At 35.5% G+C, this 16,496-nt stretch overlaps 1 protein-coding gene across 1 annotated transcript in view; it reads right to left on the bottom strand.

Annotated features, from left to right (window-relative positions):
* Positions 1–238: 238 nt before the first annotated feature.
* The window catches only part of LOC114030170 (kelch-like protein 28), a 41,381-nt gene continuing 25,123 nt past the window's right edge, over positions 239–16,496 (bottom strand). Inside the window, exons 3-5 of the mRNA XM_027844924.1 lie at positions 7,723–8,166; positions 5,464–5,672; positions 239–4,658 (exon numbers count right to left, since the gene is read on the bottom strand). Of these exons, the coding sequence (XP_027700725.1) occupies positions 4,495–4,658; positions 5,464–5,672; positions 7,723–8,166 (817 nt within the window). The 3' untranslated portion in view covers positions 239–4,494. The remainder of the gene's footprint in view (positions 4,659–5,463; positions 5,673–7,722; positions 8,167–16,496) is intronic.

The following is a 16,496-nucleotide window of genomic DNA, read 5'->3' as shown; positions in this document are numbered from 1 at the left end:
GATAGAGCTGGTAATGTAACCCAAGTTTCCTGATTTTCTCTTCAGAAATTTTTACCACATCATATTTCTACTACATGATGTCCCAACATTGACTGCAATACTATGCACAAAATAAGCAGTATAAAAGCTGTTCACTCACCACTTATCAATCAAAGATATAAACGTGCTTTTTGGATTTATTTTAAATGTTTTACATTAAATGAAATGCAACAGTAATTATTACATATCATTAAGACAACAGCACACACAAAGTACTTTAAGAACAGTGAACCAAAACCAAAAGAATGGTCATCAGTTCTGTTATAATAGAAAGTAAATTAAGTGCCACTTTATCATGTAAACCAAAACAAAACCAAACCCTATTGCTAGAAAGACACATACACAGAGGTGAAATAAGTAACAAATACATTTAAATAATCTGATCCACAGCCACATCAATCTCCTTTTAACTTGAAAGTATTAGTACTCTACATCTACAAAGTTTCAGAATCCTGTAAAAATTAAAGTCATCTTGGGTTAAAATACAGCACAACTTGTAAGGCAAAAATATAGGCATTATCATCCAGTTCTTTAATTTAACTTCACTAGAAATTTAAGGCAAACTTGGAACTTTTTGCTTAGTGTTTTAAACAATGAATGGAGCTTACAAATGTTAACCTGACAAAAGTTACAATAAATTACCTACAGTTAAATGTTACATGTAATAAAAAAGACATGTTCAACATGATTTTTCTCTCTGTAGAGATGTAAACTGGATTTTAATTTGTTTCTAAAATCATACCAGTCAGAAAATTTGTAAACCTATTGAATCTCTCACTTATTATAAGGATACTATACCTTAATAATGAAATCAATGTTTTAAGTGAAAATCGTCAGCCACAGAATAACCACACTTATTTAAAGTGCTTTTACAAAGAAAAAGAATGGAGTGGTTAAGAATTAGAACTGGATGCTAATTCAACATTGACATCTTATTTGAATATCTTAACTTTCAGACAGAAGACAAATTAACAGAAGTCACAGCAAGTTTACTGAACTTATCTGGTTTCCTAAAAATGTGCACTTGGGTGAACTACACAACAACAGCATTTCAAAACCAAAACAGAAAATAAACATGGTACTGTACATACATGTTATCTCTTCCCTAACCACATAATCAATATTAGCCACAACTTCATATGCCATTAAATTTTTTTTACTATTTTAATTATTGTACTTTTATTTTTTCTTTAAATTATCCAATTCCAGGCAATTTTGTATCCTAAAACATCCCTATTTTTGTTAACTATGACTGTTTCATACTTATAACCTTCAGGCTATACATTAAAGATTTGCCTATGTTGGTACTCTATCAAATTTGGCAATTAGGCTGCATAATCATTTTAAGATGTTGGAGTAAAGAAAGGTCCTAGAATCACACTTACTTAACTAAATAACTTTTTTCACATTTCATGCCATTTCCTAGCATTCATATTATATAACAAATTACTTACGTTCAAAAGAATTATAAACAAAGACAAACTGAAGTTTTACTATGCATCAATCTACTGTGATATATTGAAAATCACTGAAATTCTATTACCATGTCCAAAAGACATTGAATAGTGACTTCCAGGCCTGGTCTATAAAATATAAGTTGTTTAGTATTAATGGAAACAATTTTCATCTGACTTGACTAGCTTATTATTACTGATTTCCAAACTGGTTTTCAAAATGGATAAATCCTTTCCTACTTTTTTCTTCTCCTTTTTAGCTCAACATTTAATTAAAAAAAAACAACAACACAGCTTTAATCTTTATTATTTCTGCCCAAACAAGTTTAGGTAAATTGGATACTCACTACCCCTAACATAAGAAAAATACAATTCACCACAAGTATTTTAAGTAATAGATTACATCTTACATGTTTTCAGCTTGTCTCAGACCAGATCAACAATCTGGATGCTCATTAGCTACATGGATAATTCAGAACTTGTGGGAATGTCTGCAGTATGCATAGATGCCCAGAATACATAAAATGCTTACATTCCTTTGGTAACTTAAACAGACCTTTGGTGGGTTATTTCCCTATTTTGAGTCAATGAAGAAGATGCATGTATTTTCAAAGGATAATCTCTAATTATATTTCCAAAAGATGCTAACAAGTATCTTTCATTTGATCTGCTAAATTAGTTAATTATTTTGGAAGTTGGGGTAGCACATAAATAAAATTATTACATAATAAAGTTGATTATAAAGATTGGTCTATGCTGCACAATCTCCTTTGAATACCCCTATCTTCTAATAAAAGTAAGAAAAATGAATTAGTCATTTAAAAAATGAAGTTCTTTCTAACACGGCATATTTAATTATTTGGCTAAAAAAACCCAGAAAGAAACAGAAAGTAAATTGAATTTTAAATCGAAAGGAAACTTTTAAATTGCTTTTTATTAAATAAAATTTGTGCCCATCACAATTGGTGTACTCTTCTTCAATCATCAGACGATAAAATTAATGATCAAGTACTATTATTGCTATATATCATTTGGTCATTCAAAAAAGCAATGCAGAAAATATCTTTCCTGTCAATTTTATTATTTGTAGCTCCTGTTGTATTCTAAGTTAGCCAAGGGAAAATCACTTGCAAGATTTTGTAGTTTATACAAATAACTGTGAAACATGATGCTATGTTTTATGATACATATTCAGATCCACATCTGGAAGTTTATGGAAGAACAAGGAAAACTGCAGATTGCCTAGTTGCAACTAGTTTTTCAAAGAATGCAATGTATTATATACACACACTAAAAATTCACCTATATGTGATATAATTACAGATGGCTTAACAATTGTTTAGAACATTATGGCACTTACGAACGTAGTATGTGATGAGTGTTTGAGGTAAAAATATACACTGGCTTCAAGAATAACAAAAAGAGGAATGAGAAGATGAAGAAGTTAATCTGACAGGGAGAAAGGAGCTAGAGTGACTACAGTACCAAACTTGGTGATATAAGTACCGACATCATAATAAACGCAAGTTAAATGTGATTCCTTGCTTAAGACTAACAAACATTTAATAAAAAACACTATAGTAAATCCAGTTGCTTATTTCAATTAAGTTTTCATCTGGCTATAGCAAACAATGCTTATTTTAAGAAGTTAATAGCCAAAGTGAAATCAAATTTACTGAAGTAAACATTAGAATTCCAGTTTTTTTCAATAATGTTAAATATTTAATTTTATAGGATACGTATGCAATAATATATCATTGCCTGTCGCTTTTCACTTGCTATAATTTATTTCCATTTTTTAAGGGCAAGGATTATCACAAGAAAAAATGGCTGAACCACTATTCAGAAACTATAAAAAACAAAAAACTAAGCTGTTTAGATTTTTTAAAGTAACAAAATGTTACACACATTAGTACTGTTACTGACATTTCTCATAGGCACAAATGAATCAAGCCAAAAAAATATGAAAAATACTATTTGAATGTCATGCGTTACACATACTGAACTACCTTGAGAACATTGGTAATAGCCTTGTCATAGAACCTACGGTTAGCACCATTTTTATATCTCAACACTTTGAAAAACCAAATATACATTCTTAAAAAATAAAATTATTACAAATATATGAAAAAAATCTACTTGGGCTGGAGTACTTATAACCTCTTTCAAATACTTACATCGAAGCAGTCTGTGAAATCTGCTGAGCTGTTAAAGAAACATGAAACAAATCATATAACTAACTCCCAATCCATGTTCCTCTTGAAGTGAAAAAATCAATATAGCCTAGTTGGGTAAAAAAAAAAAATTAATCTAGCATTAACCTGTCCACATAAAAATGGTGTAAAAAAATTAATTGCTAATTTTTTTAAATGGCCCCAAAATAACATGATAGTTAAAGGTATGTGCCTTGTAAATATATCACTGAATATTCACCAATTAACCCCAGCCCTACACCCAAGCAGGAAGTATCGCCAACCTACTATGGTAATTGTTATTTACAAACCTTAAGTTACTGAAAAAAGGCAGCCCTTGAGTTAATTTATTTTAACAAAAAAATGAAGCACTGGGTTCCAATCAATCATGAAGACATATCTAACAATTATCAACAAATAGTGCATTCTTACAATACTCAAGCACCTCCTATACTATTCCAGGAAACTGCATGGAGGAAGAGAGAAGAAAAAAATGAAAAAATGTAGGCTCTTCTCACGTGTATGCCTATAAGTGTATGGCAAGCTACCATGTACCAAGCCAGTCTCAGGAAAAATGCTCCACTGAATTGGCAAGAGGGCTTCCTTTTTTTCCCCCCATCTGTTCGTATGTAATTAAGAGTAATCAAAGCTACTTATCAATTTAAAATACCCAATACAATTTTAAATAAGTCTTCATGCCACTCTGAGTAAAAAAAGTAAAGTATGCAGCTTCTGGGTCTTAGAAAACTGGGCATCTTTTCATGCAGTGCAAGATTCACCATCACATTGTGTCCATGAGTTCACACTTCTCAAAGTGCAGTTAATCCAAAATTACACCGACAGTACATCATGCCAGCAGAATCCAGCCATGTGTTTTCAATAGGGTCATATTTCTGTACAGTGTTCAAATAGGATGACCCTGAGTGACCACCAACCACATAAAGATAGTTATCAATTACTGCAGCACCAACTCCTGTAAAAGGTAGGTGAGAAACAAGGGAAATAAATAAAAATAAAGTATAAAATATAAAACAGCTCTTACTTTTCAGTTTGTAAAAAAGGATGTTTCCTAAAATTGTTTTTAGCACTCCAATGATTATAAACATATATGCATATGTATGTGTATTTGTATGTGATAAAATTTTATTATCTTCATTTGTTCTTTTAAACTATGGCTTTCCCCAAAATTAATGCTATAAAAACTATTTGTGATTAAACCTCAAACAGTATATTTCTATTTAATCATTTACTATTTTTATGTTGCTAAAAATAAATTATATTGACAATTTAAATGTTTACCCTAAGATACTGATACAATTTTATTTGAGCATAGAGGCTGATTTGGTTCTTTCAAAGAACCTCCAAGTTCATCCTTTTCTGGACCAGAACCCTATGAAAAGCAATATTTAAAGTTTATATGAGTATAATTTAAATGTTTGAAAAGGATATCTTATACAAATTACAAAATGTTAGATATAGAAGGAACTCTAAAAGATCATTTAGTTCAATTACTTCATTTTCCTGAGTTTGGTAAAAAAGATGGCCCAAAGAGTTAAACAAGGTCACACAGTGGTTTTCTGATTCCAAGTGCAGGGGACTCTTTCCAACACACCACCACCCCATAGTCTATTGTTTGTGTGTGTGTGTGTGTGTGTGTGTGTGTGTGCGCGCGCGCGTGGGGCGCAAACTTATATACTTGTAATCTGGGTAGATATCAAAAGAAAAGCTTCCAGAGTGATGTGCAATGCATATGGTTAGTAAGTAATACTGATTATTACCTGTCCTGGGTTCCTTCATTGGTCTACACAAAGTCCACTGATTTTGATGAGGGTCATATCTTTCAATACTTGATAAATGGGAAACACCATTATGTCCACCCACTACAAAAAGGAAGCCTAGCATAACACCAACACCAAAGTTAATCCTTTTATCTGCCATTGATGCGACCATTTCCCAAGAGTCTTTACTTGGATCATAACGTTCCACACTGCAGACATTTAGAAAAAAGAGAGCATTAGTTTCCATACCCTTTATACTATTCATACCATGCAAAAGCCTATTATAGGTCTAGATTTCAGAATAAACAAGTAAAATGATGAAAGAAAATGGGTTGTACACTGAAATCAACTACACATTCAAAAGATGAGGCAAAAACTGAAAACTAAAGACAAATCAATATGCTGAACAGACTTTAGACTTCTGCTATTAAGATGGAATGGAAACTGATTTAGTAGCTATGGGCTATATCTATTCAAAAAGGCACATACTTGAGATCTAACCACAACAGAATTCTGGTAAAGGAGTTCAAAAGGGGATACTGTTGAACCATGCTGATTTGTTGCTTTGCCCCAAATTCAATAATTATAATTAGTTCACTGCCCTGATTTCTAAATACTAAAGTTAAGGATGCTTTTGGGGCACTTGGAATCACCACAGAAGTCTGAGTCAGAGCTGAGGAATACACACTTGAGATTGTGGACACTAAAAAAAGTCCCTCTAGAATTAGGATAATCTCTAAAATTCAGATGATCCTTAAGCATGTGAGGGCTAAATCTAGGTTGACATTGGGACTTGCAAGTTGCTTTATATAAATGTCCAAATCAATCCAGACCTTCCTGAAATCATCCCTAAAGAAAAACCTTTGGAATGTTCTGGATCAGAAAAGAAGCCCTGTATTGTATTTCTGGTCCTGACCAAGAATTTGGGACCTTCTGGACTAAAGTTCACTATTAGACTATATGGCAAAGTAAGTATACTGTATACAAAAAACATGGGTCAAAACCCACAAGAATATGGTCAAATGCCAATGGGAAACTGCATTCTTTAAGAGTTCTTTTCCCAATTTATAATACACACTATGGTCACTTTGTCAAATTCCTAAGCAACAGTTTTTCAAAGTATGGTGTTGCATATCTAGGGCCCAAAATGACTGTCTGCCATTACAAATGCATGTTAGATAAACAACAAGGGGAAGAGATTAAGTCTAAAAAAAATGCCACTCCAGTGGGGTGATTTTGAAAATGTTTGCTTTAGATGTTTGCTGTAGATACTTCTTCAAATTCAGTTTCATCAAACAGATCACTCTTCTCTTTTTTCATGCATTTCAGAAGTAAAAACAAATACAGTGCTGATAGTTAAAGTAAATGTAATCTATACAGTTAATGCATTTCCATGTAATATTTAGGAATCTGGATTAATTCATTATAATGACAAACTATTCATTTGTATTTTTATCCACTATATGACCTCTTTTGATCAATATACTGTTAAGTTCTTTGTGTGCGTGTGTGTGTGGCAGCTGGGGTTAAGTGACTTGCCCAGAGTCACACAGCTAGTCAGTGGTTATGTGTCTGAGGCCCTGTTTGAACTCAGGTCCTCCTGACTCCAGCGCCTGGTGCTCTATCCACTGCAACACCTAGCTGCCCCATACTGTTAAGTTCTCAGACAACAAGTACTGTTTTATTTTTGCCTTTGTATCCTAGCAAAGTGCCTGATACATGGTAAGTACTGACTAAACGAATATTTCAGAATATAGTAAAGTCCCATTTATTTATATTTATACTTCAGTTTGGATGCAATAGTTCCAAAAGATTAAGACACAGAACATAAATAACATAAATTAAAATGTAAGCTTACTGTGAATTAGTTTTTCTATTACTTTGTTAATCTGAAAAGAAATCAAATATATATCCTTTTACAAGCTTTTATCTGAAACTACAGCTTTCTAAATTACGTCCATTTTTGAGGTACCTAAAATTAAAAAGTGAATCCACATAAAGTTTACTGCCACTTCTCTAAATACTCCTCCCACCCTGCAAGGCAGACACCTCACATATGCTAAGAACTCCTGGGCCTTGCCATCTTTCCTGCAGTTGAACCCTCCTCTCTCCATATATATTATTTCCCTTAAATAAAGTATGAGTGTAGGGACTGTCTTCTTTAGTGTTTAGCATAGTGCTTGGTACACAGTGAATGTTTAATAAATGACGTTTTATTCATTAAAAAATAATATATGAATATATGAATATATGAAATACCTGTTCATATGAGCAGGGCCATAGCCACCAAGGGCATATATCATTCCATCCAACACAGCAGCAGCAAAACAACTTCTGGTTTTAGACATCGGTGCTACAGGTTGCCATTCTTTAACTTTGGGAATATATTTCTCTACAGACTGTAAATAAGATTGCCCATCGTAACCACCCAAGGCATAAAGTTCTCCTGCTAGTACAACCACTCCAAGGGTACTTCGGCACTCATTCATTCTCTCAAGAGATGTCCAGGTATTTGTATCAGGATCCCAGCATTCCACTGAATTTTCATGTTTTCTGAAATTGATGCCTTGCCTCATATGAGTTGCAATACCTCCTACAACATATACTTTCTGATCTAAAACGCATATTCCAAATTCATAGCGAGGAGTATTAAGGGATGCCAAACCAATCCACGAGTCATTCTGAGGGAAGTACATCTCAACACTGAAGAAGAAGAAACCATCAGTTACATAAACCAAGAAGGTAAATGTCCAAAACTCAGATTCAGTATTCCAAGCACACAGGTTGTCCCTGATGTCCCCCCTAGAATGTACTTTCTTCACCTTTGCCTCTTAAGAGTCCCTATGTTTCTTCAAAGCTTAGTTTCTACATTAAGCCTTTCCTGATTTCCCAGATGATAATGCTTCTCACCACCCCTACAAAAAATTACCTTATATTTGATATACACATATCTTACATATACTTTTATGTGTGTATGTTGTCTCTCCTGATAGAATGTAAGTTTCTTGAGGGCAGGAATTTTCATTTTCATCTTTGTATCTCCAGCACCAGCCTTGTGCCTTGAACACAATATAACCTTAATAAATGCTTTTTGGTTATGTCACACATAATACAAAGTAGGAAGAAAGATGGTAGTACATCAAAGATTGAATGCATAATCAGTAGAATTACCAAAACCAAAGTATACAATATAGCTAATATTTTGTTTAAAAAAAAAATTGGTCCAAGATGTCTGTTAAATGCTAATAAGGTAAAATAGCTAATAAAGATGCTGTGTCAGCAAGATGGCTCAGTGTTTAGAGTGCTATGCCTGGAGTCAGGAAGACGTGAATTCAAATCCAGCCTCAGATACTTACTAGCTGTGTTTCCCTAGGCAAGTTAATTAATCTGTTTGCCTTCATCCACTGGAGAAGGAAATTGCAAACCACTCCAGTATCCTTGCCAAGAAAACCCCACGGGCAATATTGGTGTGATTTGGTCTAGAGGGTCAAACATGAATGAATGTCTGAACAACAATAATGATGCCCCTTTGAAAACGTTCTTGTTTCATGGTGTTAGCTCATAGTGTATTTTGCATGTAATTAAAAGAAAGCATTCCTCATTTTATAAACTGCGTTAACTTATGACCCTTTTGTAAAATTCACAAAACAATTTTCAGAAATCTAGAATTTGTTCATCTTTTAAAAGCAAAAGAGTACAGAGACATGAAATGTTTTTTGAATAGTTATACTATATCTAAAGAGTACTTCAATTTTTAAATAAGAGTTAGAGAAAAATCAGTCATATTCAATCAAATGATCATTCAACAAGTGTTTATTAAGTACCTAATATGTGTCAAGCATTGTGATAAACGTTGGCGATACCAAGTCAAAAGTTAAACAATTCTCATCCTTAAGATGCTAATATTTTAATAAGGAAAATATGTACAAATATAGATACATACAAGATGCATGTAAAAAAGATACCTAAAAGGGAAAGTCAATAGCAGTTCAGGGAGGACCAGAAAATGCTTCCTGAAGAATATGGTGCTTGAGCTGAGACTTGAAGGAAACAAAGGATTTCAAGAGGCAGAAGAAAGAAGGAAGTGTTATTTATTCTAGGCAAAGGAAACAACCAATGCAAAAACATGAAGACGGTAAATGGCGTATTACATATGAGGAATAGCAAACAGGCCAGTATGACTCAACTGAACACTGCATGGAAGAATAAGTTTTCAGACTAGAAACGGAGGAAAGAAGCAAGGTTGTAAAGAGCTTTGAATGTCAAAATCCATATCTGACCCTAGCAGTAATAGGGATCCACTGTAGATTACTGAGTGACCCATATTGATAGTAATGCCAACATTTTTTTTAAAAAAGAGAGTTACTGAAGGATCTAAAAAATAAATACATAAATAAAGAGAACAGAAGGACATTCACAGACACAGAGGACAGCTTTGAAACTTGTATGTTGAGTTTACTGTATACTTAAAAAAAATTTGTAATACAATTTGATATAAAATTCTTTCTGTTCTTTGTATGTGAAAATACATATATTTGTTGGTGCTTGTTAAGCTCAGAATAAAAAAATTATTCAGAAAAAAAGCATGATCATATAAGGAAATCAAGGAATTGGGAAGGGGAGAGGAAGCATGATGGAGAGTATTTTGGTGAAAGTCAACATATGGAGAAGCAAAAACAATTTCTGTCATCAGAGTATACTGTGATTGTTTGTCCTTCATTTTTGAAGTGGATAAATGACAGATATCACACATGACATCCTGACTTGTGTGTGAACTGGACTGAAGAGAGGCAGAGTTGCACAAAGCTGTCAGCCTCACTCTCTCTTCCATTGAAGTCCAGTAGCAGGACAAAAGTCAAGATGACTGGTGATGGCCCAGGATGCAGTGGATGACCTTGACTTCTCTGATGCCTGACCAAGCTTAAGCTGCCTTCGTGGCCATTGGAATAAGCTGTCCTCATCCGTCTATTCTACTGCATTAAGTCTTCACATGCTTGGGGCAGACATCCCTCTAATTCACCAATAGGTTTCAGGCCTATCAGTTACCTTCAACCTGGTTTAGCTCATCTGCCAAGACAGTTTGCAAGGGTGTGGCTGCTGCATACACTATAGCTTCTTGCAGCCACAGATGAGAGTTAGGTGAATAAAGTGGATGCCAGAGGTGGATGAGCAGCCCTGAAAAGGCCTTGACAAGGCCTCATACCAGAGGTGCTAGTCCTCCTGAACACTCCACATACTCATCGGAGTGTACAGATCACCTGAACAGAAAAAACAAATGAGGAATTTGGGAAATATCACAAATCTGGGGCAGAGGCATAACACAGTAGTGACTAGGAACTTCAATTATCCAGATACCTGCTAGAATTTTTTCTTTCCCAAAAGCAGAGCAAACAATAACTTCTTGATTTGCCTTAGTAACAATTTTATTCTTTAAAAGGTGCAGTAAGTCACATGACAAAATTCTATTCTGGATCAGATTCTATCAACAGATAAGAAATCCTTTCTGGTGTGGAAATGACAAGAACCCTGGGGGAAAATAAACACTCTTAACTGCAGTTTGTGACAGAAGAGAGGGAATAAGGGCATGGTCTGAAATGCACCTTAGATTTGAAGTTCATAGGAAAGTTAGAATTTTGGTAGAATGCTCATGCTACAGGGGAAGTCAGCCTAGAAGGGATACATGGAAGAAACTTAGGAATGAAATTCTATAGAAGTAAATCCTGAAGAAATAATTCTGATGAAGAGGAAAAACAGAATCTTTCTAAAGGGAATTCATCAAACCAATTGAGATTTTAAAAAGAAATACATAGAAGATAGTAGTAAGGCCTGGTAACACGGGATGAATATGAGCATCATACGGTCATTTAAAAATAGTGTCAAAAGTGCTAAATCTCAGAATGAGCTGAGATCGGCAAGGGAAGCTAAGGGCAACCCAAAAAAAAGTTTTTTGGGGTTTTTTTAAGCTATAATGGGAAAAAAAAGGAGGACTAAAGAAGGGAGACTTGTGTCTGGGATGGATGGAACAAAAATAAAAGAAAAGAGACAGAGCCGCTCAATTATCATTTTGCTTGTGTTTTGAGTTTTACAGTGGAAATGACAGAACAAAAATAGCTAACAAGGAGTTGATACACAAAAAAAATAAAGAGATGGAAAAAGAGCACCTAACAGTCCTTAATGCATTTACATTGGCCCAGATGCATATTTTTGGACACCAAAAGGCAGAAGCGTTAACTGAGCCCCTATCAGTGATATTTGACAAACTCAGAGAACACATAAGGACAAGATAATTCGCACCTCTGATGCTTCAGGGCCCCAGTGTCCTTTCCCTTCTTGTGCTGTCCTCAAACTGCTCTTCCTGTGAGCAGCATCTTTGTTGGACAGATATCTCAGTTAGGCTCCTAGTTCATCAGGATTGGCTCTCTTCTTGGCATGCCCATCAGAGAGGTCTCCTGCCTAAAATTCTACCTAGGTCTGTGTCAGGCTCTTTGCTGCGCATGGCTCTTCTACTGAGAAATGTCAGCCCTATCCTTTGGCACAGGTGTAAGGGAAAGGACAAAGAGCAATCCCTTCTCAAAGGCTGGGTTCTTCTACAGCTGCCTCTGTTCTCTGTTGCCAGAAGTCATATTCCTCAGAGGTATTTCTCTCCTCCACTGCCTCCTTTAACGAGTGTCTTCCTTTTTAAAGAGACACTAAGGACATGGACAATTTTTGCCAGTCAACAATCAGCTGCCCTCTAATTCCATCAATTTTGTTTAGAAAATTTTTTTCCTGACCTCAAGGTAGCAGAGTGCAAATAGCTGCAATTCATTAAGAACTTGATAACCACATTGTCTTTGTCACTGGTCCCTTATCTTCAGTGACTTCATTAACTAAGCTGGGAACAAATGAATTGATTAAGGAGTACGCTGATCAACCATTTCTCTACTACACAGAACAAAATTCAGAATAGAAGAGTAATGATTAAAAATGGGACTTGTCAAATTAAGTCCTGTATATAATCTGGAAACATATATGCTTGATAAAGGTTAAATAAAGCTAAGAAATTTATTTCCCTTATTTGTAGTTACATTCTAAAAAGACAGAATGGCTAATATTGACATCATCCAAAATTCATCATTTTCCTGTTCTGTTATATTAATCAATCTGATAGGTATGAAGTGATACCTCAGAGTTGTTTTAATTTGCATTTCTCTAATTAATAATGACTTAGAGCATTTTTTCATTAGTATAGAGAGCTTTGATTTCTTCTTCTGAAAATTGCCTGGTCATATTCTTTGACAATTTCTTAACTGGAGAATGACCTGTATTCTTATAAATTTGACTTAGTTCTCTATACATTTGAGAAATGAAGCCTCTGTCAGAGAAACTTGCTGCAAAAATTTCCCCTCTCCCCCAGTTTTCTGCTTTCCTTCTAATCTTGGCTGCATTAGGTTTGTTTGTGCAAAACCTTTTAAATTTAATGTAATCAAAAGTATCCATTTTATATCCCACAATGCCTTCTATCTATTATTTGGTCATAATTTCTTCCCTTATTCATAGACCTGACAGGTGAACCATTCCATGCTCACCTAATTTGCTTATGATATCACCCTTTCTTGTATAAATCATGTACCCATTTTGACCTTGTCTTGACAAATATTGTGCAATGCTGGTCTGTATCTAGTTTCTGCCAAACTGCTTTCCAGTTTTTCCAGGAGTTTTTGTCAAACAGGGAGTTCTTGTCCCAAAAGCTTGGATCTCTGGGTTTATCAAACACTAGATTAACATGGTCATCTACTACTCTGTCTTGCGTACCTAATCTATCCTACTAGTCTACTACTCTATTTCTTAGCCAGTACCATACTGTTTTGATGATCACCACTTTGCAGTATTGTTTGAGAGCTGGTACTGCTAAGCCACCTTCCTTCACATTTTTTTTTCATTGATCCCCTTGATATTCTTGACCTTTTGTTCTTCCAGATCAATTATTATTTTTACTAGGTCTATTTTTGGTAGCTTGATTGGCATGGAACTGAATAAGTAAATTAATTTAGGTAAAATTATCATTTTTATTATATTGGCTCAGTCTACCCATTAGCAATTAAAAGTTTTTCTAATTATTTAGATCTGACTTCATTTGTGCAAAACGTGTCTTGTAATTGTGTTCATATAGTTCTTGGGTTTGTCTTGGCAGGCAGACTCTCAAATTTTTTATGATACCTATAGTTATTTTAAATATAATTTCTTTTTCTAGGTATTCCTGTTAGACTGTTAGTAACATAAAGAAATGCTGATGATTTATGTGGGTTTATTTTATACTCTGCAACTTCACTGAAGTTTTTCAAAGTTTTTCTACTAGTTTTTCAGTAGCTTCTCAAGGATTCTCTAATTATACCACTGTATAGTCTGCAAGAGTGATAGTTTTATTACTTTACTGCCCATTCTAATTCCTTCAATTTCTTTTTCTTCTCTCATTGCTATAGCTACAATATCTAACACAATATGGTAATAATGGGCATCCTTGCTTCACCCCTGATCTTACTGAGAAGGCTTTTAGCCTATCCCCATTACACATAATGCTTGTTGATGGTTTAAAATAGATATTACTCATCATTTTGAGGAAAGCTCCATTTATTCCTATGCTTTCTAGTGTTTTTAACAGGTTTTTCCTGCATCTATTGAGATCCTATGATTTTTGGTGTTTTTGTTATGCATATGGTCAATTATGCTGATAGTTTTCCTAATGATAAACCAGCCCTGCATTCTTGGTATAAATCCCATTTGGTTATAGTGTATAATCTTTGCAATATATTGCTATAATCTCCTTGCTAGTATTTTATTTTAAAATTCTGCATCAATATTCATTCTGGAAATTGGTCTGTAATTTTCTTTTTCTGTTTCTGTTCTTCCTGGTTTAGGAAAAAAAAAAGCCAACGGTATGCTTTGATCTACATTCAAACTCCATAGTTCTTTCTCTGGATGTGGATAATATTTTCCATCACGAAACTTTTGGAGATGTCTTAGATCCTTGCGTTGCTGAGAAGAGCTAAGTCTATCAAAGTTTGTCATCGCACAGTGTGGCTGTTACATTCATATACCACAACTTGTTCAGCCATTCCCCAATTGATGGGCATCCCCTCAATTTCCAATTCTTTACCACCACAGAAAGAGCTGTTATGAATATTTTTGTACATGTGGGTCCTTTTCCCATTTGTATGATCTCTTTGGGGTACAGCCCTCGAAGTGCTATTGCTGGGTCAAAGGGCTAACTCTCTTTTTAATAGCTGTTTCTCATGTATAGGAATCTCTTCCTCCTCAACTTTATCTCCTCACTTCCCTGGCTTCCTTCAAGTCTCAGCTAAAGGCCTACCTTCTAAAGGAAGTCTTTCCTTGTCATTTTAATCTTAGTGTCTTGCTTCTAAGACTATCTCCAATTTATCCTGTCTATATCTTGGTGATTCATCTATTTTTCGGGAGGGGCGGGTGGTGTGTGAGGCAATCGGGGTTAAGTGACTTGCCCAGAGTCACACAGCTAGTGTCAAGTGTCTGAGGCTGGATTTGAACTCAGGTCCTCCTGACTTCAGGACTGGTGCTCTATCCACTGTGCCACCTAGCTGCCCCATACATCGTGTTTTTACATCGTTGTTAACATGTTGTCCCAACCATTAGACTGTCACCATAATAGCTTTGTATTACTGAATTCCTTTTGTTTGTTCATTCTTCTGGCCTACTTCCTGATTTTGGACTTTGAATTAGGAATGGGTAAGTCCTATTGATGCCCTCTTGGGGTACTGATTATTCTGTTATTCCAGTATCTCAGGGACAGCTCAGCTTGAAGACTTGAAAGCTTTCAGCGCTCTGAAAGTGGTCTAAATCAAGGCAAAATACGTTCACTGCCCCCTGGGTCTGAGTTGTGCAAATTTCTGACCTGGGTTTGGTCTAACAACAATTGATAGCTGCTGGATTTAATCACTGTGTGCCAATTGGGAAATTCTACTCATTAAGAGTGACAGAAGCGTAGGCTCTGCTTTGGTCTGAGACGACTCCTCTGATTATTCCCCTGTAGGCTTCAGACTGAGCTAGATGCTGGAACTGAGACCCCACTCTGCTTCCTATAACATGAACCACACTGCTGCTGCTCCTCTTTCAGGACATAGCCCAGGGAATTCTACTGCTCCCTTCCGGGGAACTCCACCCCTGGGTCCAGGACCCCTCAGACTGCCCGAGACTTTTGACTAAGACCTGGGTAGAAGACAACACCGCACCACTCGTGTCAGAGTGCTTTGGTACTGGCATGGAACCTTCTTTTGACCCTGTGCCCTATTGCTCCCTGGGCATTGCAATGCTCTGTGGCCCAGCTCCTGACCAGACCCCATCCCGAGTATCCACAAACCTGTCTGTTTTGTCACTCTATGCCAACTTAGGCCAGAAAAATGACTCACTATGACTTTTTCTTGGATTTCCCCACCTGTATTTAGTCTGGTAGATTTTCTAAATCTGTCTGGAGGAGTTCTGAGGGGAAATTCATTGGTTGTAGTGCATCCTACTACTCTACTATCTTGGCCCTAACCTCCCTCATGCCCCATCCCTTGCCATAACTTACTTTTGAACGCAAAGCACCAACAATTAAGTATTCCCTTCCCTCGCCAAATTTCAGATATGAGAGGGAACATAACTTGTAGGCTGACCTCAAAAACGGACTACTTTAATTAAGAATTTATAGTGTAATAAGAAGGTCAACTTAAAATATCAATTGTAGTCAATACTTTGGGAATATTTATATACACCTCTTACCCTAGACTTGTGACTAAATTACTCCCTAGCACAATCACTAGAGTTACTGCCATTTAAGGTAACATCAGAAGTGTACCATCCAATTTTAGAGAAGCAATTATGCCATCGTAGTAGATTACAACTCAGGAAAACTAGCTAAAGAAGTTGATGCAGGAAGATCATGCACTGTCAACAGTCTTAGGGACACAACTTGCTTCTCTGGTCAAAGAAGGAACCAGCCTGTGATCTAAATTGCTTCAGGGTCTGATAATTACTATATG

Source organism: Vombatus ursinus, unplaced genomic scaffold, assembly GCF_900497805.2.
Source record: "Vombatus ursinus unplaced genomic scaffold, bare-nosed wombat genome assembly UNPS02014945.1, whole genome shotgun sequence".
NCBI lineage: Eukaryota > Metazoa > Chordata > Mammalia > Diprotodontia > Vombatidae > Vombatus > Vombatus ursinus.
This window is presented reverse-complemented; position numbering and strand designations above follow the sequence as displayed.